Source organism: Ranitomeya variabilis, chromosome 2, assembly GCF_051348905.1.
Source record: "Ranitomeya variabilis isolate aRanVar5 chromosome 2, aRanVar5.hap1, whole genome shotgun sequence".
Taxonomy (NCBI): domain Eukaryota; kingdom Metazoa; phylum Chordata; class Amphibia; order Anura; family Dendrobatidae; genus Ranitomeya; species Ranitomeya variabilis.
In genome coordinates, this window is record NC_135233.1 from 731,007,984 (window position 1) to 731,032,781 (window position 24,798).

At 42.3% G+C, this 24,798-nt stretch overlaps 1 protein-coding gene across 2 annotated transcripts in view; it reads left to right on the forward strand.

Moving 5' to 3' along the window:
* The window catches only part of METTL24 (methyltransferase like 24), a 127,225-nt gene that overhangs the window by 75,941 nt on the left and 26,486 nt on the right, over positions 1 to 24,798 (forward strand). For both annotated transcript variants that reach the window (XM_077289561.1, XM_077289560.1), the window contains exon 4: positions 9,013 to 9,241. In XM_077289561.1, coding sequence (XP_077145676.1) covers positions 9,013 to 9,241 — 229 coding nt within the window. The remainder of the gene's footprint in view (positions 1 to 9,012; positions 9,242 to 24,798) is intronic.

Sequence of the window (24,798 nt, forward strand, 5' to 3'; positions counted from 1 at the left end):
AACACCAAATATTAAGAGTCACTAATTTATATGCAAAAGGAAATATGAGTAGTGTGATAAATAAAACAAATCATGGATACATTCCATGATGTTGTGGCACATATTTTATAACCTCCAGTTTGTTCATATAAAATAAATCTTTTTAATGTGACAGAAAATAAAACAAGAGTTCTCAGTAATTGATATTTACATGTATTAATACAATTAAATGGTAAATGTAACTCGGCTGAGACCACATATAGACCTATCTAGTACAACAAGCTGTTGGGGTAGCACTCAAAGCCTAAATCCCCAGTTTTCCACGAGTCCTGGCCTTCTATAGCCTAACTCTATAGCCTCTATGAGGCTATAGAGTTAAATTGAAAACACAATAAATATATAATATCATCAACACATATAAATAAATAGTTTTAAAAACAGTGGTAGATTTATTAAAGGGGTGGTACATAAGTAATATCTATACAGGTTCTTCTCACAAAATTAGAATATCATCAAAATTAATTTATTTCAGTTCTTCAATACAGAAAGTGAAACTCACATATAGTCATTACAAACAGAGTGATCTATTTCAAGTGTTTATTTCTGTTAATGTTGATGATTATGGCTTACAGCCAATGAAAACCAAAAGCTATTATCTCAGTAAATTAGAATAATTAACAAAAAACACCTGCAAAGGTTTCCTAAGCGTTTAAAAAGGTCCATTAGTCTGTTTCAGTAGGCTCCACAATAAGCCACAAAAGGTCATTGTTAAAGGAGCTGGCTGTTCAGAGTGCTGTATCCAAGAATATTAATGGAAAATTGAGTGGAAGGAAAAAGTGTGCATAAGCAACCGGGATAACTTCAGCCTTGAAAGGATTGTTAAGAAAATGCCATTCAAAAATTTGGGAGAGATTCACAAGGAGTGGATTCCTGCTGGAGTCATTGCTTCAAGAGCCACCACACACAGATGTATCCAGGACATGGGCTACAAGTGTCGCATTCCTTGTCTCAAGCCACTCATGACTAATAGACAATGCCAGAAGCATCTTACCTGGGGCAAGGAGAAAAAGAACTGGACTGCTGCTCAGTGGTCCAAGGTGTTGTTTTCAGATTAAAGTAAATTTTGCATTTCATTTGGAAATCAAGGTCCCAGAGTCTGGAGGAAGAGTGGAGAGGCACACAATCCAAGCTGTTTGAGGTCTAGTGTGAAGTTTCCACAATCAGTGATGGTTTGGGGATCTATGTCATCGGCTGGTGTAGGTCCACTGTGTTTTATCATGACCAAAGTCAGCGCAGCCATCTACCAGGAAATTTTAGAACACTTCATGCTTCCCTCTGCCGACAAGCTTTTGGAAATTCTCCAGCAGGACTTGGCACCGGTCCATACTGCCAAAAGTACCAATACCTGGTTTAAAAACAGTATATCACTGTGCTTGATTGGCCAGCAAACTCGCCTGACCTTACCCCATAGATTCTATATGGGGTTATTGTCAAGAAGAAGATGAGACACCAGACCCAACAATGCACATGAGCTGCCGGCTGCTATCAAAGCAACCTGGGCTTCCATAACACCTCAGCAGTGCCACAGGCTGATTGCCTCCATGCCACGCCGCATTGATGCAGTAATTGATGCCAAAGGAGCCCTGACCAAGTATTGAGTGCATTTACTGATCATACATTTCAGTAGGCCAACATTACGGATTTTAAAATCAGTTTTCAAGCTGGTGTTATATAGTATTCTAATTTACTGAGATAATGATTTTTGGGTTTTCATTGGCTGTAAGCCATAATCATCAACATTAACAGAAATAAACACTTGAAATAGATCACTCTGTTTGTATATATGAGTTTCACTTTTTGTATTGAAGAACTGAAATAAATGAACTTTTTGATGATATTCTAATTTTGTGAGAAGTACCTGTATTTAATATAATACTTTAATCACTTTTCTAATATTCTTTGATTAAAAATTCCCTACCGTTTCCTCCCTACTCTTAAGTGCTTTTTTTTTTTTTTTTAACTGCTTCCTCTTGTTACGCTTTATTTTGAGAATCCCTGTGCTTGCTGGGATAGTCAAATGAGGCATTATGAGGGAAGAGAAGCTGCAATCGCTGCCATTGCCTCTGCTCCTTCCCTGAAACGAAGCGTCATTTGAGAAGTCCGTTTTAGGGACTGGACTAGTCCCTGATCTAATGAGCATGTGTTGGTTGTCAATTCCAACATATGCTCATTAGTTTCTGTCAATAGCTCTCCAGTAATAGCTAAAAAAAAAAAATTGCGCAATTTTCCGATACCTGTAGCGTCTCCATTTTTCGTGATCTGGGGTTGGGTGAGGGGTTATTTTTTGCGTGCCTTGCTGATGTTTTTAATGATACCACTTTTGTGCAGATATGTTCTTTTGATCGCCAGTTCTTGCATTTTAATGCAATGTTGCGGCGACCAAAAAAACGTAATTCTGGCTACTCCGTTTAGCGATCAGGTTAATCCTTTATTTTTATTGATCGGCCGATTCTGAACGTGGCGATACTAAGTGTGTATATTTGATTATTTGTTTATTGTTTTATTTTGAATGGGACGAAAGGGGGGTGATTTAAACTTTTATATATTTTTTTTATTTTTTTCTAAAACTTTTTTTTTTTACTTTTGCAATGCTTCAATAGCCTCCATGGGAGGCTAGAAACTGGCATAGCCTGATCGGCTCTGCTACATAGGAGCAAAGCTCAGATCGCTCCTATGTAGTAGATTTACTGCATTGCTATGAGCGCCGACCACACGGTGGCGCTCATAGCAATCCGGCATCAAGGAGACCTCTGGTTGTTATGCCGACGCATCACTGACCCCGATCACGTGATGGGGTCAGCGATACTCTCATTTTCCAGCCCGATGGCTGGACCGCTAGTTAAATGCCACTGTCAGCGTTTGACAGCGGAATTTAACTAGTTAATAGCGGCGGGTGGATCGCGATTCCACTCGCCGCTATTGCGGGCACATGTCAGCTGTACATAACAGCTGACATGTCCCATGTCACCGCCGGAGCCCGCATCAAAGCGTGGGTTCTGACATCGGACGTACTATCCTGTTTGAGGTCAGAAAGGGGTTAAAGGTGACACATTTACTGTGTATTTTAGGCAAAAGTATAGAATGGTTAGAATTTATGGGGGACCCTACATAATTTTTTTTCTTGGGTCACCCGTAAACTAGTGAGTAAAGGCTAAGCAAACCACTGTGAGCTATTATTAACAGCCTGGGAACCTTTTGGGATATTGTCTCCATTCCCAGATTATTAACATCAGTCCCCAGCCATGGGCTTTCCCTCTGCTGGTTATGAAAATTAGATGGAGCCCATGACATTTCTTTTTATAATTATTTATTTTACTCACCATGCACACAGCAGGTGCTGAATACAACTCCCATCATTGTCGCCTAGTCGCGCTGATCTCAATGATGAGAGCTTCCTTCAGCACCCGGCGCCTGGGAACAGTGCAAACTGTACTTCTTTTCACAGGCGCTGGCACATGTCACACTGATGTGGCATGCCACACGTATGTAACACATGGACACGGATAGCTCCGATACTGGCTTTTCCAGTACAGGAAATATCAGGACGTGTGAAGGGGGCCTAAAACATACTTGCTTGAAGGGGTACTGCTATATTATTATATTGTCTATAATGGGAGGTATGCACAACTTAACTTGTGACATGAGTTGAGATTAGTGATTTATACTACTTCCCTTTGCACTATTACTTTTAGGAAATTCCAGAAATATATCCTGGAAAATGTTTCAGTAAATGCCAAGGGTCATCTGAAGGGATACTGTGAGATGTTGTCACTTGGCGCCACTCTTCTTAGCAACTGCAACGGCAGTCACAGTTTACACCACACATTTCTCGGATTATTGGAAACATATGTCTTATTGGAGCGTTCTATAAACCTGTTGCTTACGAATATGCTCTTGAATACTAGATAGAACATAAATTTATGGCAATGATTCATGTTCGTTACTGAAGTACCCATTCCATGTACATTCCATAACTCTTATTTTTCTGGTGAAATTAATTGTACAATACTGCGGAGTATGTTGGCACTATATGAAAAATATTATTATAAAATGTCAGTATTTACCTATTAAGGACTCCCCTATTTATTTTTCCATTACCACACGTCACAAGCCATATATTTTTTTTATTTAGTTAATGTTTTTTTTTGTGTGGAATGAGTGGTAATTTAATGCCACAGTTTTGGGGTATACGTAATGATTTGAATGATTCCAAGAGCCATATCTTTTTTTCAATTACATAAGTACAGATACTTTACAATATATACTTTTAGGCCGGGGTCACACTAAACATATGGAAAAGTAGTCCGACTCTGCCTGCCGAGAGTCGCACACATGTTCTCCGTTTGGTCATCCATGGATAATGCTTTTGCAATGCGATTATGCGATTTTCTCGCACCTACAGGTCCTTCTCAAAAAATTAGCATATAGTGTTAAATTTCATTATTTACCATAATGTAATGATTACAATTAAACTTTCATATATTATAGATTCATTATCCACCAACTGAAATTTGTCAGGTCTTTTATTGTTTTAATACTGATGATTTTGGCCTACAACTCCTGATAACCCAAAAAACCTGTCTCAATAAATTAGCATATTTCAACCGTCCAATCAAATAAAAGTGTTTTTTAATAACAAACAAAAAAAACATCAAATAATAATGTTCAGTTATGCACTCAATACTTGGTCGGGAATCCTTTGGCAGAAATGACTGCTTCAATGCGGCGTGGCATGGAGGCAATCAGCCTGTGACACTGCTGAGATGTTATGGAGGCCCAGGATGCTTCAATAGCGGCCTTAAGCTCATCCAGAGTGTTGGGTCTTGCGTCTCTCAACTTTCTCTTCACAATATCCCACAGATTCTCTATGGGGTTCAGGTCAGGAGAGTTGGCAGGCCAATTGAGCACAGTAATACCATGGTCAGTAAACCATTTACCAGTGGTTTTGGCACTGTGAGCAGGTGCCAGGAAGCATGAAGTGCTCCAAAATCTCCTGATAGCTAGCTGCATTGACCCTGCCCTTGATGAAACACAGTGGACCAACACCAGCAGCTGACATGGCACCCCACACCATCACTGACTGGGTACTTGACACTGGACTTCAGGCATTTTGGCATTTCCTTCTCCCCAGTCTTCCTCCAGACTCTGGCACCTTGATTTCCGAATGACATGCAAAATTTGCTTTCATCAGAAAAAAGTACTTGGGACCACTTAGCAACAGTCCAGTGCTGCTTCTCTGTAGCCCAGGTCAGGCGCTTCTGTCGCTGTTTATGGTTCAAAAGTGGCTTTACCTGGGGAATGCGGCACGTGTAGCCCATTTCCTGCACACGCCTGTGCACGGTGGCTCTGGATGTTTCCACACCAGACTCAGTCCACTGCTTCCTCAGGTTCCCCAAGGTCTGGAATCAGTCCTTCTCCACAATCTTCCTCAGGGTCCGGTCACCTCTTCTCGTTGTACAGCGTTTTCTGCCACATTGTTTCCTTCCAACAGACTTACCATTGAGGTGCCTTGATACAGCACTCTGGGAACAGCCTATTTGTTGAGAAATTTCTTTCTGGGTCTTACCCTCTTGCTTGAGGGTGTCAATGATGGCCTTCTTGACATCTGTCAGGTCGCTAGTCTTACCCATGATCGGGGTTTTGAGTAATGAACCAGGCAGGGAGTTTTTAAAAGCCTCAGGTATCTTTTGCATGTGTTTAGAGTTAATTAGTTGATTCAGAAGATTAGGGTAATAGGTCGTTTAGAGAACCTTTTCTTGATATGCTAATTTATTGAGACAGGTTTTTTGGGTTATCAGGAGTTGTAGGCCAAAATCATCAGTATTAAAACAATAAAAGACCTGACAAATTTCAGTTGGTGGATAATGAATCTATAATATATGAAAGTTTAATTGTAATCATTACATTATGGTAAATAATGAAATTTAACACTATATGCTAATTTTTTGAGAAGGACCTGTATGTATCCGTATGACATCCGTATGACATGTGTATGGCTTTACATTTATCACTGCTTTTCCCCATTGAATTGAATTGCTCAATGGGCTTTCTATAACGCTACCCTCACATCAGCCTTAGTCTCAGTCACTCCTCTCATGCATGGCAAAATGCGACAAATCAATAGGCAACCCTGACAGAACAATCTCACCAAAAAACTTTGACAAGCATCCAGGGTCGCAGAGCACCGTTGAAAGAAAACACGCCTGCCAGACAACTTCACCACTTTCAAACAAGCTACACTTGCCTTCAAATTAGCCCTCACTTCTGCTAAACAGACCTATTTCACAAACCTTGTATCTTCATTATCCTACAACCCAAAACAACTGTTCAGTATATTCAACTCTCTCCACCGCCCACCACTCCCTCCTCCAACTCCCCTAATCTCTGCCGAGGACTTTGCCACCTACTTCAAAAATAAGATCGACCAAACAAGGCAAACCTTTACTGTTCCACCATCCCAACCACTCCATATACCAGACCTCTGCCCTTCCCTAATAACCTTCCTCTCCAACATCACTGAAGAGCTTTCTCACCTTTCCAAATCACAGCTCACCACTTTTGCACTTGACCCCTTCCCACCTGCTCCCCAACCTCACTAATACGCTCATTCCAGCTCTAACCCATCTCTTCAACCTATTGCTATCTTCTGGTACCTTCCCCCTCTGTCTTCAAACATGCCACCATCACACCCATCCTCAAAAAACCTAACCTTTACCCAACTGCTATGTCTATCTATCGCCCCATATCACTGCTCCCATTTGCTTGCAAACTCCTTGAGCAGCATACTCAACTTTCCTCCAACCTCTCATCTAACTCTCTCCTTGACAACCCCCAATCTGGCTTCCGCCCCCACCACTCCGCCGAAACTGCCCTGACCAAAATTACTAATGACCTACAGCCAAAGCTAACAGACAGTTCTCCATCTTCCTCCTTCTCAACCTGTCCTCTGCCTTCGACACAGTTGACCACTGCCTACTGCTACAGATTCTTTCTTCCCTTGGCATCAAAGACCTTGCCCTGTGCTGGATTGCCTCATGCCTTTCTGACCGCGCATTTAGTATTTCCCACTCCCACACTACCTCCTCATCCCGCCCTCTCTCTGTTGGTGTCCCTCAAGGCTCTGTCCTGGGGCCCCTACTCTTTTCCATCTATACAGTTGGCCTAAGGCAACTCATAAAGTCCCATGGCTTCCAGTACCACTGTATGAGGACAACACTCAGATCTACCTCTCTGACCCAGATGTCACCTCTATGCTGTCCAGAATCCCAGAGTGTCTATTAGCCATATCCTCGTTCTTCACCTTTCGCTTCCCAAAACTCAATGTAGATATTACCAAACTCATCATCTTTCCTCCACCTCGCGTATCTCCCCTACCCGACCTATCTGTTATGGTAAATGGCATCATGCTCTCTCCCGCACCTGCAATCCGCTGCCTCGGAGTAACTCGACTCTGCCCTGTCCTTTAAACTGCACGTCCATACCCTTGCCACCTCCTGTCGCCTCCAACTCAAAAATATTGCCAGAATCCGTCCCTTCCTCAGCCCTCAATCTACTAAAACTCTTGTGCATGCCCTCATCATCTTCAGCCTTGATTACTGCAAGACCCACCTCTGTGGCCTCCCCGCTAACTCTCTTGCACCACTCCAGTCTGTCCTCAACTTTGCTGCCCGACTAATCCACCTCTTTCCTCACTACTCCCCTGTTTCTACCCTCTGCAAATCCCTCCACTAGCTCCCAATTCCCCAATGATTCCAGTTCAAACTACTAACACTGACCTACAAAGCCATCCACAACCTGTCCCCTCCCTATATCTCTGAACTAAACTCCCAATATCTTCCCTCACGTAATCTTTGATCCTCCCAAGACCTCCTACTCTCTTCCACACTTATTCGATACTCACACAACTGCCTCCAAGATTTCTTCCAAATATCCCTCAAAACGTCCGAATATCCACCACCCTCAGATCCTTCAGACGGAACCTAAAAACCCATCTCTTCAGGAAAACTTACAGCCTGCAATAACCACTCTGCCGCCTCGCCACCACCTGAGCTGCCGCCTCACCACCACCCAAGCTGCCGCACCTCCAACCTTCTGTCTCTTCCCCAATATCCTGTAGAATGTAAGTCCGCAAGGGCAGGGTCCTCTCCCATCTGTACCAGTCTGTCGTCGAAAATTTGTTTACTGTAAATGATATCTATAACTTTGTATGTAACCCCTTCTCATGTACAGCACCATGGAATTAATGGTGCTAAATAAATTAATAATAATAATAATAATAATAATAATAAAAAATGAGGAAAATGTTTGCGTATTTCTCACAATTCACACGGATGGTTTGTGAGGTGTCCGAGTTCTCCTCGCACCCATAGGCTTGCATTGGCGAGTCTTGGACGATATACGAGTCTTGGCTGCGATTCTACACGTACGTCGAATACGCCTGAGAAAAATATGGTGGTGTGATCTGCCCCATAGTTTAACACTAGTCTGTGCGATGTTTTCTTGCATAGCACTAGCCCGTATTCTATGGTAGTGTGACCCTGCTCTTAGCTGCACTTCCTCGCTATCATCAGATTCTCTGTTTGCTGACAGTAAGTACCATAGACACATTCATGTTCACATCACATCCTGCGCTCCCGCCGTGCAGTGGAGTTTGTATACAGTGGCTGTCTGTAACCCCCTGACTACAGCGCTGTATATATGCAATGCATGTCGCCAAGGGGTTCTTAGCAGTGTTGCTTTTTTATTAGAGGTTGGGCAGTTTAAGTCTCCCTGCTTAGGTAATGTGTATCACTTGAAATATTTTATTACCCTTCTCCTTTATAATAATCTGGAATATAGTACAATACAGTCACCAATCAGAATCATTAAACGTTTTCTTAACTTTCAAACGTATTAAAGAAAATAGCTATATCACAATTTTATGTTGTGTATTGTATTCCATAAATAATATTTATTCAATTACAATATTTTCAGATTAGGTGAAGATGACAACATATTTGAATTAAAAATGGCCTCCGGAGGGTGTGAAGTTCATCGGTTTGATCCGGGCATCCCATCTGCTCACATCCATGAAGCCGAACGACTCTGGCATCATCGTCTGTCTGTAGATTGGAGAGATCCCAACCCAGCCATAGCTCCACATAGATTACATAGTAATACTAAGAAGCTGAAGACCATCCTAAATGACTTTGGACATTGGAAGGTATGACATATACAGTGTCCTGAAAAAGTATTCATACCCTGTGAACTTTTCCACATTTTTTTTCACGTTACACTCACAAATTTATATGTATTTAATTTGGATTTTATGTGATATACTAACACAAAGTATCAAGCATTTGTGAAATGACACATGGTTTTCTAATTATTTTAAAAATATAAATCTGACAATTGTGACATGTATTTGCATTCAGCCCCTTGTAATATGAGCGAACACAAACCAATCATTAACTGAGAACAGTAGAATTGTGGGATTGGCAATTGAAGAGAAAAGAAAACGTGATGTCACTCAAAAACAGTACTGCAGAGGGTTAAAAACCCGAAAGCTATATAAAATGAGTTGCCTTGTAAAGTGTGGAAACCATTTTATTAAAAAAAAAATTGTAAAAATAATTATTATATATATATACTTCATACCACAGAAGCTGAGTGGCTACATGTACAAACATTACCAACTCCTGCACAAGACTGCTTGGTAGTTAGACAAATAACCCATCCTAAAACCGAAGGCGTCAGGAATTACATGATTTAACAAAGAATAAAATGATTCATCGCAGGTCATCAAAGTAATCGCTAAGATTGCTTTTGTTTGCACAAAATCAGAGTTCCCTGAAGCTATTTTTCCATCAAGATACTAACCACAATTAACTTGTGGTGTTGTGGCCATCTTCTCTCCAGTTCTTCACTATGAATACTATCTACATATATTGTGAAGATCTTTGTCCCTGCTTACTTCACAGATGAGCTATCATGATCCAGTCTGGAGTTTGTTTTCTGCTGCACTCTCTCTGGACTGGTCATGCGGAGGTTAACCCCCTCTGCCTTGTTTTGGAGCTGTCTGGGCTTTTTCAGTCCTCCGCAGTCTGCTGGCCAACATCATTGATAGTTCATGCTTCCAGGCTAGAGCAGCTGACCCATATACCCTAGTGATCCTTCTGCCTCTGACTTCCTGTATTTGTGTGAGACCCGTTCCTTATCCTTGACTTAGTGTTCGTCTGGTGATTTTCCTTACAGTGTATGACTCGGCCTAATCTCTGAACCCCCGCCTCTTGCTTTCCGTCTCTGATACCTCATTTCCCGACCGGCTTTGACTTCTGGCTTGTACCCCGACTTTGTTTTACATCTCAGATTTTGGATATCACGGTCCCGTTTGGCTCCGAATTCTGGCCTGTCTCTGACTTCGTGGTTTGCTGTTACCTCTGGTACTTATGCTCCTGACAATTTCTGACTCTGCTCGTCTGCTCACTCTTTCGTTATCTGTGACACCTGTGCGGCTGCTCAGTGTTGCTACACTGTGGGTGTGCAGCCTCTCTTCCCTCACCAGCACCCCCTGATGGGGGCTGCACTAAACTGCACTGCAGCTGCATCACGAGCCTTCCAAAGTATATGGTAGGCTGAGACTTCATGTATGCCAGTGGCATACCTCACCCAGCACCTGTAATATTTAAAAAAGTTTTTGCTGTGGTGCAGTATGCTTTTTTTCAGAATGCCGCTGCATACAAAATACAGTCAACTGAGCTTTTCAAAATAGTTAAGAGCCCAATACACAATAGTCTAAGGAGGGTCGATCTCGCTGATATTGGCGGGTTTCGCCGACAATCTAAAGTTTATGGGGTCGCCGCCTAACTGATCATCTGCGATGTCGATTACACATGTCCTATTTTGAAATACTGATCACATTGTTTTACTGGAGACAAGCCGACATGTCAGCTGGCAGCATTTGCATAGAGAACACAGGAATGTTCAGCTGAACGATGGTAGTCTGAGATAATTGTCTGCCAAAGCATCTTTAGGCCAACAGCCACCTAATGTGAATGAGCGGTTTTAGAAAAGGACAGACTTTTGACCGCTTATTAATGAGAGTTTCTGGGTACATGTGACCTACACATGACACATACTCTGAACGAGAGCTGCAAGCACAGAATGAACGTAGCCTTGATGGGATAAATGCTGCAGTCCTAATAAGTAGGTGCAGTCAGTAAATAGAGATAAATCTCATTTACACAATGTGCGACAATTACAGGGAACAAAAATAGCACATACTGGATTTCCACATTCCCAAACCTTTTTTTTTTTTCTCCTGTGAAATAAATGCTGCCAGAGGGTCTGATATCACGCTGTCCATCTTTTTCTGTATATGGTGACAACATGCATGCATTGGTTGGCATATGTTTAACCCCTTAATGACTGGAGCTTTTTTCGGTTTTGCGTTTTCTTTTTTCGCTCACCTCCTTCCCAGAGCCATAATTTTTTTATTTTTCCGTCAATATGGCCATGTGAGGGCTTATTTTTTGCGGGACGAGTTGTACTTTTGAACGACATCATTGGTTTTTACCATGTTGTGTAGTAGAAAATGGGAAAAAAATTCCAAGTGCGGTGAAATTGCAAAAAAAGTGCAATCCCACACTTGTTTTTTTGTTTGGCTTTTTTGCTAGGTTCACTAAATGCTAAAACTGACCTGATGTTATGATTCTCCAGGTCATTACGAGTTCATAGACACCAAACATGTCTAGGTTCTTTTTTATCTAAGTGGTGGAAAAAAAACCCCAAACTTTGTTAAAAAAAACAAAAAAACTATTGCACAATTTTACAATACCCATAGTGTCTCCATTTTTCATGATCTCGGATTAGGTGAGGGCTTATTTTTTGCGTGCCAGGCTGGTGTTTTTAATGATACCATTTTGGTGCAGATATCTTCTTTTGATCGCCCGTTATTGCATTTTACTGCAATGTCGCAGTGACAAAAAGAAAACGTAATTCTGGCGTTTTGACTTTTTTTCTCACTACTCCGCTCAGCGATCAGGTCAATCCTTTTTTCTTATTGATAGATCCGGGAATTCTGAGCCCGGCAATACCAAATATGTGTATGTTTATTTTTATTGTTTTATTGGGTTGGCGCTCACAGCAATCCGGCACTGATAACCATAAAGATCTCCAGGAGACCTCAGGTTGTCATGCCGACACACCGGTGACCCGCGATCACGTGACGCCGGTCACCGGTGTGCGTATTTCCAGCGCGATTGCCGGAGGCACCATTTAAATGCTGCTGAAAGCGTTTGACAGTGGCATTTAACTAGTTAATAGACACAGGTGGATCGCGATTCCACCCGCGGCTATTGTGGACACATGTCAACAGTCAGAAAGGGGTTAAAGAGGAATTTGTAATGTAAAGTTAATTAGTGTACCTACAATTCAAAAGGTTTTTATGCTGAATGCATTTTTTGTATTATAAAGTATTAACTTATACACTTAGGGTACCGTCACACCGTGCAATTTTCGTCGCTACGACGGCACGATCCGTGACGTCGCAGCGTCGTATGAGTATCGCTCCAGCGTCGTAGACTGCGGTCACACTTTGCAATCACGGCGCTGGAGCGATGCCGAGGTTCGCTGGTAACCAGGGTAAACATCGGGTTACTAAGCGCAGGGCCGCGCTTAGTAACCCGATGTTTACCGTGGTTACCAGCGTAAAAGTAAAAAAAAACAAACCGTACATACTCACCATGTGATGTCCGTCAGGTCCCTTGCAGTCTGCTTCCCGCTCTGACTGAGTGCAGCCGTACAGTGAGAGCAGAGCGCAGCGGTGACGTCACCGCTGTGATCTGCTCTCACTTTCCGGCCGGCGCTCACAGTCAGAGCGGGAAGCAGACTGCAAGGGACCTGACGGACATCAGATGGTGAGTATGTACGGTTTTTTTTTTTTTACTTTTACGCTGGTAACCACGGTAAACATCGGGTTACTAAGCGCGGCCCTGCGCTTAGTAACCCGATGTTTACCCTGGTTACCAGCGAACGCATCGCTGGATCGCTGTCACACACAACGATCCAGCGATGACAGCGGGAGATCCAGCGACGAAAGAAAGTTTCAAACGATCCGCTACGACGTACGATTCTCAGCAGGGTCCCTGATCGCTGCTGCGTGTCAGACACTGCGATATCGTAACTATATCGCTAGAACGTCACGAATCGTACCGTCGTAGCGATCGTAATTGCACTGTGTGACAGTACCCTTAGGGACCAATTCATTAACACTGGGGATACTGAAAATTAAATATATTTAAACAATTAATGTCAAAGCTTACTTTCCTTATCACAGTGTGGTTTTATAATAATGTACACACATATTTATTCATTGTCATATTTAAATCTGCTCCATTTTGTCAAATAACGTCATCCAAAGGATTCACCTCCAGGCTGTATTTGTCATCCAGTTGCCATTGGAGCCATGCTGCTGTAGTTCCAGTGCTCATGGTCAATTATGCACGTTGCAGTGTGTCTCAGCTGACTTTGTGCCAGTGTGGCTCTGCCTACAGCACTAATATAGAGTATATTCTACCTTTAGAATTCATTCTATACATCTGTGCACTGCACTATACATATGTGCACTACTTTACAATCCTCTACCTGACCAATTTTGGCTTCTGCCATCTATATCATTATAGCTGCCTGTATGTTTTCGCATTATTGTTAGCTGGTTTCTCTCCGAGCTCAACTATCCTACACTATATCAACTATCCTACACTATAGACTTTGTAATTTACTAGGCAGGGCAGAGCTGAGCTGTGTTTGTTGCCTGCTGCAGACAGATCAATGATCTGAAACAGCAAATGTTGCTTTGTTGTTATATATGGATATGGGCTCTGAGAGAAAATCTGCTAAAATGGCAGCACAGAAGCATATGGGGAATATTAAACTTTGATTAGTTTGATAATTCAGAGAGATGGATCTAGTCGCTAACACAAACTATGGATGGAAGTGCTGCTGAGACATTGAGGCTATGTGCACACGTTGCGGATTTTGCTGTGGATCTGCAGCTGCGGGTCCGCAGCAGCTTTCCATGCGTTTACAGTACAATGTAAACCTATGAAACGCAATCCGCAGTGCCCATGCTGCGGAAAAAAACGCACGGAAACGCTGCGGTTTACATTCCGCAGCATGTCTATTCTTTGTGCGGATTCCGCAGCGGTTAACACCTGCTCCATAATAGGAATCCGCAGGTGTAAAACCGCAGGTGGAATCCACATAAAATCTGCGGTAAATCCGCAGGTAAAACGCAGTGCCTTTTACCTGCGGATTTCTCAAATCCGCTGCGGAAAAATCCGCAGGGCTCAAAACTACGTGTGCACATACCCTTAGTTTTAGCATTGTAAGAATAAGTCCGCCCATTCATGTATGAGAAGCTGGATTCACAGATGGGCAGATAGAGATTATTATTATTATTTATTTATATAGCACCAGTAATTCCATGGTGCTGTACATGAGAAAGGGTTACATACAAAGTTATAGATATAATTTACAGTGAGCAACTTTACAATGACAGACTGGTACAGAGGGGAGAGGACCCTGTCCTTGGAGACTTACATTCTAAGGGATAATGGGGAAGAGTCAGAAGGTCGGGGGTGCAGCAGCTCGGGTGGTGGTGAGGCGGCAGAATGGTTATTACAGGCTGTAGGCTTTCCTGAAGAGATGGGTTTTCAGGTTCCGTCTGAAGGATCCGAGGGTGGTGGATAATCAGACGTGCTGAGGCGTGGAGTTCCAGAGGATGGGGGATATTCAGGAGAAATCTTGAAGGCGGTTGTGTGAGGAACGAATAAGTGTGGAGGAGAGTAGGAGGTCTTGGGAGGATTGAAGATTACACGAGGGAAGATATTGGGAGGTTAGTTCAGAGACATAGGGAGGGGACAGGTTGTGGATGGCTTTGTAGGTGTTAGTAGTTTGAACTGGATTCATTACGGAATTCGGAGCCAGTGGAGGGATTTGCAGATGGGAGAAACGGGAGTAGCGAGGAGAGAGGTGGATTAGTCGGGCAGCAGAGCTGAGGACAGACTGGAGTGGTGCAAGAGAGTTAGCGGGGAGGCCACAGAGGAGGGTGGTGCAGTAATCAAGGCGGGAGATGATGAGGGCATGCACAAGAGTTGAAAGAGATGAAAGAATACATAAAGATGCAAGAATGAAACTATGTTGGGCCTAGTCTGTATGTTACCAATAAGTTTACATTTACTGTGCTATGTGAAAAATAATGTGATTGTGGGGCTAACTTTTTAACATAAAATGTTTATTTAACCCCTTTGCCATGAAACCTGTTTTCACCTTCCTGACCAGGCCAATTTTTTCAATTCTGACCAGTGTCATTTTATGAGGTAGTATCTCTGGAACACTTCAACGGATCCCAGAGATTCTGAGATTCTTTTTTTTTGTTATGAAGTTAGAAGGGTTAAAAGTTTATCTGCAATTCCTCATTTTCCATCAAAATTTAGAAAACCATTTTTTTAGGGACTACATCACATTTCAAGTGACTTTGAGGGGCCTTTAGGACAGAAAATGCCCAAAAGTGACACAACTTTAAAGATTGCAAAGTGCTCAAACCACATTCAATAATTTTATTAATCCTTTGGAAAGCAATGTGGAAGGAAGAAAATTTACATTTTCATTTTTTTCCTGTAAAATGTTACTTTAACCCCAAATTTTTAATTTTCATAAGGGTAACAGAAGAAAATGGGGACCATACAACTTGTTGTGCAATTTTTCCTGAGTATGCCGATACCCCATATGTGGTGGAAAGCTACAGATTGGGCACATGGCCGTACTCGGAAGGGAAGGCGCACCATTTGACTCTTGGAGCACAATATTGGCTGAAATAGATAGCGGACACTATGTCGGGTTTGCAGGGACCCTAATGTGCCTAAACAGTAGAAACAAGTGACCCCATTTTGGAAGCTACACTCATTGAGGGACTTGTCATGAGGTGTGGTGAGCACCTTGAACTCATGGCTGCTTCACTGAATTTTATATAATGTTAAAGGGAACCTGTCACCACGTTTTTGGAAGATGGGATAAAAATAGCGTTAAATAGGGGCAGAGGTGGGCGTTACATTAGTGTGTTTGTTATGCGTTTATTACCCACCTAAGTTGCCGAAATACCTTTGCAAAGTCTCTGTTTTCGCCTGTCAATCAGGCTGGTCTGGTCAAAAGGGCGTTGTCTTCCCCCAGATTTTGCGTAGTTTTCCGTTGGTGGCGTAGTGGTGTGCGCATGCCCAAGGTCCCGAATCCTCTGCCAGGGGATTTAAAAGAGCGCGCTGTTCGTTATTTCATTGGTGATCGGTGGGCGCGGCCATCTTCCTTTGGCCGCGCGTGCGCAGAAGCGGCGCTCTGCTGGCCGCGGCTTCAGGGAAATGGCCGCCGCGATCTCCATCTGCGCACGCGCGGCATCCCGCGGCCATTTTCCTGAAGCCGCAGCCAGCAGAGCGCCGCTTCTGCGCACGCGCGGCCAAAGGAAGATGGCCGCGCCCACCGATCACCAATGAAATAACGAACAGCGCGCTCTTTTAAATCCCCTGGCAGAGGATTCGGGACCTTGGGCATGCGCACACCACTACGCCACCAACGGAAAACTACGCAAAATCTGGGGGAAGACAACGCCCTTTTGACCAGACCAGCCTGATTGACAGGCGAAAACGGAGACTTTGCAAAGGTATTTCGGCAACTTAGGTGGGTAATAAACGCATAACAAACACACTAATGTAACGCCCACCTCTGCCCCTATTTAACGCTATTTTTATCCCATCTTCCAAAAACGTGGTGACAGGTTCCCTTTAAGCTGTGAAAATGAAAAAATAAATTTTTCCCACAAAAAAATGTTGCTTCAGCCTAAATTTTTTAATTTTCACAAGGGTAACAGGAGAAATTGCAAAAAAAAATTGTACAGTCCATTTTATCCTGAGTACATTCATACCCCATATGTAGTGGAAAATTACTGTTTGGGCACACAGCAGGGCACTGAAGAAAGGGAGTGAATTCTGCAGAGCAATTTTTGCTGTAATAAATTGCTAATGGGATGTCTCATTGGCAGAGCCCTTGAAGTGCCAGAACAGCAGAAACCCAGATAGTGACCCCATTTTACTAACTATACCCATCAATGAATTAATCTAAGGGTGTAGTGATCATATTGACACCACGGGTATATATATATATAATCCCCCTCAAGTGACCCCATTTTGGAAATTACACCCCTCTAGGAATTTATCTACAGGTGTAGTGATGATTTTGACTACATGGGTATTTTTCAGAAACAAGTAGTAGTGGATGTTGCTGAGTGAAAATTGCGAATCTGCCATTGTAGTGCCCATACATTATGCCCAACTCCTGCTTCTGGAGACATTCACCAAATAATTTAAGTGGGCTCTCATTGCTACAGAAATGCCAAATATTGATGTTAAATGTGGTTTAGACACACTGTGGAGCTCAGGAGGGAGTGGGACATTTTGATTTGAGAGCACAGAATTCACTGCATTTTTTTGGGGGGGCAGGGGGTGAGGAACCACAGCACCTTTTCAGAGCCTTTGTGCTACCAGTAACATGGAAGCTCAATATATTTCCATTGACAGGTGACAGACCTGAGTGGGGACTTGCTTTTCTTGTGGATTGAGTTTAAGCTTTTATTGGGAACATTTTACATAACATTTTGGATCACATTTATACTGCTCTCTACGCTTAGCACTTACATTTGGGTTTCCCACTAAATCTCTGACCGTGATTCCGATTAAACCCGTGAGGGATCGATTCACTATAAAGAGGCTGCAGAGTTACTCTGGGCTCAGTCTGGCATCTGTTCAGTGGTACAAAAAACTGTGGGTATCTGTGCTTTTATTCAAGCTTAAAAAGATAGACACCTGAGAGACAACGTCCAGTATCTCCATATGCCTCCTTATAGGTAATTTTCCACCAGAGGTTCCATATGAATCATTTATTTCAGAGATTTACACAGAAACCCTGGTGTAAGTGGTGCAGGATAAATGTAAACCAAGCCTCAGGCCGTTGTCACACTTGCGAGTGCAATGCGAGAAACTCGCGCATCAATTCCCGACACTCGGGACCGGAGTGTGCGGCTGCATGTATTTCTATGCAGCTGAATGCTCCGGTCCGAACTGCCAGTGGTAGTGCCAGGAATTGATGCAAGAGACTCACGCGAGTTTCTTGCCTTGCACTCGCAAGTGTGACTCCGGCCTTACTGCGATCTTTGAGAAGAATAAACAAATCAACAACGGGTCAAGAATTTTTCATTTATTTTTTACACCATTCATTTGTGCTGTATTTGTGATGAGGCGACTTTATTCTTCAGGTTGGTATGATTACAATGATAACAGATTTATGTTGTTGTTTTGATGAAAAAGTATACTTTTTTATGGTATTCACTGAAGGGGTTAAGTAGTGTGAAAGTTTTATAGATTGGGTCGTTCTGGATGTGGCCATATCACATATGTGTACTTTATTTGTGTATTTTTGTTTTTACATAAATGTGTTCTTAATTAATGCCATAATATTTATTTTTTTCTTGTTCTTTATTTTGTGATTTTTTTTATAATATATTTACAATTTTATTTATTTTTTTACTTTTCTACCTTGTTACCTTAAATTGCCAGCTTTTCTTACATCTATCTTTGTAATATATATACATATGTATAATATTGTCACTGACATCTATATATTTGCTGTGATATTACTGTACGCGGCAGATGAATTGATATCCTAGGTATCACTGAATGAAATATTCCAGTTGTAAATCTTTATTCATTACATAATGGAATGTGTTGAGAACATTTAAACCTAAAAATTATCAACGTAAATCACAACTAATATCCCACGGAGGTCTGGAGTTGGATTGATGCTCAAAATCAAAATGGAAAATGAAGTTACAGGCTGATCCAAATTCAGTGGAAATGCCTCAAGACAAGGAAATTATGCCAAGTAGTGTGTGTGGCCTCCTGCTGCTGGGTTGTTGCCCTCCTACTGTCCCCTCCATGTCTCCTGGTGTACTGGCCTGTCTCCTGGTAGTGCCTCCGGACACTATGCTGACAGACACAGCAAACCTTCTTGCCACAGCTCGCATTGATGTGCTATCCTGGATGAGCTGCACTACCTGAGCCATTTGTGTGGGTTGTAGAGTCCGTCCCATGCTATCAGGAGTGTGAAAGCTCAACCAACATTCAAAAGTGACCAAAACATCAGCCAGAATGCATTGGTACTGAGATGTGGTCTGTGGTCCCCACCTGCAGAACCACTCCTTTATTGAGTGTCTTGATAATTGCCAATAGTTTCCATCTGTTGTCTACTTCATTTGCACAACAGCATGTGAAATTGATTGTCAAACAGTGTTGCTTCCTAAGTGGACAGTTTGATTCCACAGAAGTTTGATTTACTTGGAGTTATATTCTGTTTTAGTGTTCCCTTTATTTTTTTTGTATCTATCTATCTATCTATCTATCTATCTATCTATCTATCTATCTATCTATCTATCTATCCATATATATGTGTGTGTTTTTGAAGAATATTTCCTTTGAATACAATGTGTAAATGACAGAATTGCTCTATGTAAAGGCTCATGTTAAAATCGCATTGCAATCGCACCGCATTCGGATGTGAATCAGATGCGAGGTGTGAAGAATCGGATTGTACTCGCATAACACTTGTGCGACTCTCGGCAGTGAGAATTGGATCGAATTATTTTATTTATTATTTTTTTTAAACTTTTAGTGTGACTCCAGCCTTAGATTCACTATTAGGTTTCAGGTGAACTTTTTAACCCCTTAACAACCAGGGGTATTTCTGCTTTTGTGTTTGTTTTTGCTCCTCTTCTTTCCAGAGCCATAACCTTTTTACTTTTCAGTCAATATGGCCATGTGAGGGCTTGTTTTTTGCAGGACGAGTTGTAATTTGGAACGACTCCATTGGTTTTACCATATTGTGTACTGGAAAACAGGGACAAAAATTCTAAGTGCAGTGCAAAAAAAATAGTTTTGGTTTTTTTTTTGTGAACTAAATGCCAAAACTGACTTGCTATTGTGATTCCCCAGCTTATTACGAGATGGTAGATACCAAAAATGTATAGAAAAAAAAAATCCAAAGTTTGTCCCAAAAAAAAATTGTGCCATTTTCTGAGTCCCGCAGCGTCTCCATTTTTCAGGATCTGGGTGAGAGCTGACTTTTTTCTTGATACTACTTTGGGATAGATATGATGTTTTGATTGCGTGTTATTGCATTTCATTGCAGTGTTGCTGCGACCAAAAAAACATAATTCTGGTGTTTTGATTTTTTTCTCTTTACGCCGTTTACTGATCGGATTAATTATTTTTATATCTTGATAGATCAAGCATTTCTGAACACGGCGATAGCAAATAAGTTTTTTTTAAAGTTGTTTTATTTTAAATGGGGCAAAAGGGGTGATTTTAATTTTTTATATTTTCTATTTTTTTTATTTCTAAAACCCCTTTTTTTTAAATTAATTTGCATACTTCAATGTCATTTGCGATCATCTGACCTTTTGTTTTACATATAGCAGAGCTGCAGAAAAAATGTTCATAGCAGTTCGGCAGTGACAACCACAGGGGTCTCCTGCAGGCCAATGCCAATCCATCGGTGCCCAGTGATCATGTGATAGAGGCGCGATGGGCGGAGCTAAGATGTGCATCCGGTTTGCGCAAGTTAAATGCCGCTGTCAGAGATTGCAGCATCTAACTAGTTAACAACTGTGGGTGGATTACGATTCCACCCGCGTCTGTTGGGGGCACGTTTCAGCTGATCGGATAACCTGTCATGTGCTGGAAAAGGTGTGGGCTCAGCGCCAGAGCCTGCACCAAAAGAGGGGGAGGCGACTTATGACAGATATACACGTCGTAGGTCATTAAGGGTTTAATATTAAAAGGAACCTGTCATGTGAAAAAAGCTATTAAGCTGCAGATATAGGCTTAATTTGGAGGTTACGTTTGTTTGAACATGTTGCGTTTTAAATGCGTTTTTTTTTCAGTGCGGAATTGGCCCAAAAACGCTAGGGAATGCTTATGCCAGCAAAGTCAATGAGAATCAGTGAAGTGTTGTCAGTGACGGGTTGTGGTTACAGCTATCTCACTCTGTAATGACTGAACCACGCAGGAGCCGCCCCCATGAGTGCAAACTGATGCTGTCAAGAAGGATAAAGTTAATTCCCTCCCAAATGCGAACGGAGGTCTACGTGTGGGTGCTTGGCAGGTTCATAACGCTAATAACCTCCAGATTAACCCCATATCTGAAGGTTAATAGCCTTGTTTCACCTGACAGGTTCCCTAAAAATTGACTTTCTCAAACTCACAAAATATACTATTTCTACATTTTTGTATCTTTTGCAATTGCATCAACATTTGTTTAGATTGAATACTTGCTAGAACACTATACAAAGTTATATCCCTAATGGTCTAGGGTAATTCAGAGGTTTTTGCGTGGCCCTCATATAGGGCACTTCTTGCTTTGTTAAAATTAACATTCCAAAGGTTTTATTGTTCTAAAATAGTATTGGCTTCATGATCTTTCTTCCTGTTTTCTGTCCAAAGTATAATATATTCAGCAAGAAAGATAAGTGTTTTAGATGATAGTTTAATTTTTCTAGCTCACCAATAACAGTTACAGTTCACATATAAATATTAGGATATATGTGGAAACCTAATGGCATAAACTATGGTCTCCGAATGTGTTCACTTATATTTATCCCTGTGTGTCTCAAAAAGGAGCACTGTTTCTTTTATTTACAACATAGCCCAGGACTGAGATTTTAATTGGAACTGAAATTGACATTTATATTTGGTGCTTGGAGTTTGTAGTTTTTATTATATTAAAAAATGATTAATATTAAATGTGCAGAATTAACAGTTCTGCTTTCAGTTAGGATTGCACAATTGCCCAGAGTGGAGTTCACTGGATAGAAGAAGCTATGAGTTTTTGTAGCCAAACTAAAGTCTGCAGAAGATGTGGGTAATTAATACCATATGCCGATAATAACTGCAGAGCGTGTTACATTTTCTTTCTTTCTCACATTTAGGCCATGTGCACACGTTGCGGTTTTTACTGCAGATCCGCGGCGTTTTTGACGCTGCGGATCTGCAACAGTTTTCCATGCAGTCTACAGTACCATGTAAACCTATGGAAAACCAAATCCGCTGTGCACATTCTGCGGAAAAAAACTGTGCGGAAACGCAGCATGTCAATTCTTTGTGCGGATCTGCAGCGTTTCTGCACCCATTGACTTGTATTGAGTCGGGCACTTCCGCAGCAAAACCGGAGGGGGGAAGAGTGGGCGGTGCGTGGGCAGAGACATAGCGTGTCTGTGTGTGCGGGTGGGGTCTGTGCGGGCTGCCGGGGGTCTGTGCGGGCTGCCGGGAGTCTGTGCGGGCCTGCCGGGGGTCTGTGCGGGCCTGCCGGGGGTCTGTGCGGGCCTGCCGGGGGTCTGTGCGGGCTGCCGTGGGGTCTGTGCGGGCCTGCCGGGGGTCTGTGTGGGCCTGCCGGGGGTCTGTGTGGGCTGCCGGGGGGTCTGTGCGGGCTGCCGGGTGTCTGTGCGGGCTGCCGGGTGGCTGTGGGCTGCCGGGGGTCTGTGCGGGCGTGTGCAGGCATCGTCCGATGGGACTACAAGTCCCATCGGGCTATGCCTGCTACAATGACAGTGATTGACACATTAGCCAATGATGGGACAGTAGTAGTCCCATCATCCGGCTAATGTGTTGAATGTAAAAAAAAACAAAAAACAAAACACAAACATACACTCACCGGCCACTTTATTAGGTACACCATGCTAGTAACGGGTTGGACCCCCTTTTGCCTTCAGAACTGCCTCAATTCTTCGTGGCATAGATTCAACAAGGTGCTGGAAGCATTCCTCAGAGATTTTGGTCCATATTGACATGATGGCATCACACAGTTGCCGCAGATTTGTCGGCTGCACATCCCAAAGATGCTCCATACAAGGCAGGATGGATCCATGCTTTCATGTTGTTTACGCCAAATTCTGACCCTACCATCCGAATGTCGCAGCAGAAATCGAGACTCATCAGACCAAGCAACGTTTTTCCAATCTTCTACTGTCCAATTTCGATGAGCTTGTGCAAATTGTAGCCTCAGTTTCCTGTTCTTAGCTGAAAGGAGTGGTACCCGGTGTGGTCTTCTGCTGCTGTAGCCCATCTGCCTCAAAGTTCGACGCACTGTGCGTTCAGAGATGCTCTTAGGCCTACCTTGGTTGTAACGGGTGGCGATTTGAGTCACTGTTGCCTTTCTATCAGCTCGAACCAGTCTGCCCATTCTCCTCTGACCTCTGGCATCAACAAGGCATTTCCGCCCACAGAACTGCCGCTCACTGGATTTTTTTTCTTTTTCGGACCATTCTCAGTAAACCCTAGAGATGGTTGTGCGTGAAAATCCCAGTAGATCAGCAGTTTCTGAAATACTCAGACCAGCCCTTCTGGCACCAACAACCATGCCACGTTCAAAGGCACTCAAATCACCTTTCTTCCCCATACTGATGCTCGGTTTGAACTGCAGGAGATTGTCTTGACCATGTCTACATGCCTAAATGCACTGAGTTGCCGCCATGTGATTGGCTGATTAGAAATTAAGTGTTAACAAGAAGTTGGACAGGTGTACCTAATAAAGTGGCCAGTGAGTGTACATACAACATACTACATATATACATACATACATACTACATACATACAACATACTACATACATCATACTACATACATATTACATACATACAACATACATACTACATACAACATACTTCATACAACATACATACTACTTACATACAATATACTACATACATACATACTACATAAATACTACATACATACATACTACATAAATACTACATACATACATAGTACATACAAACATACTACATACATACAACATACATACAACATACATACTACATACATACTACATACATACTACACACTACATACATCATACAACATACTATATACAACATACATACTACATGCATACTGCATACATACTACATACAATACATTCATACATTACATACAATACATACATATAGACATACAGTACATATAGCATAGAGTACATACTCACCATCACTTGTCACTTTGATCCTCGAAGCCAGTGTCACCTGTAAAAAATATTAAAATAATAAACAAACAATATACTCCCTGATCCGCAGAAATCCAAAACGAGTGACCCACGACGATCTCCCGTGGAGAGCATCAGCATCAGCTGATGCGACTGCTCTCCAGGGGCTTCAGGAATACAATGACGGGAGGAAGATATCCTTCCACACTGTATTCCTCCGCCACTGTAAAAAATAGTCCCTAGTCTCACTTGTGGCATTGCTGTGTGAGAAAGTTCCCACGCAGCAATGTCATAAAGTGAGACCAGTGAACTACAGTAACCTCTCAGTGATGCACTGCAGGAGCCATTGTCTCCTGTCAGTGTATCACTGAAGGTCCTATAGAGCAGTGACATCTCCTGAGGTCACTGTTCGATAGGGGAGATCGTCGTGGGACACTCATTAATTGGACTACGTCGGAAAGTGAGTATACGGTTTATTATTTTACGTTTTTTACAGGCGATCGAGTATGGTAAGTATGGTTAAATTAAGAATAATAAAATGCTTTTATCTGGCTGTGTTTTTTTTTTTAACCCTTTTACTAGTCTAGGATTAATAATGGATGGGCGTCTTATTGACGCCTCTCCATTATTAACCCGGCATAATGTCACC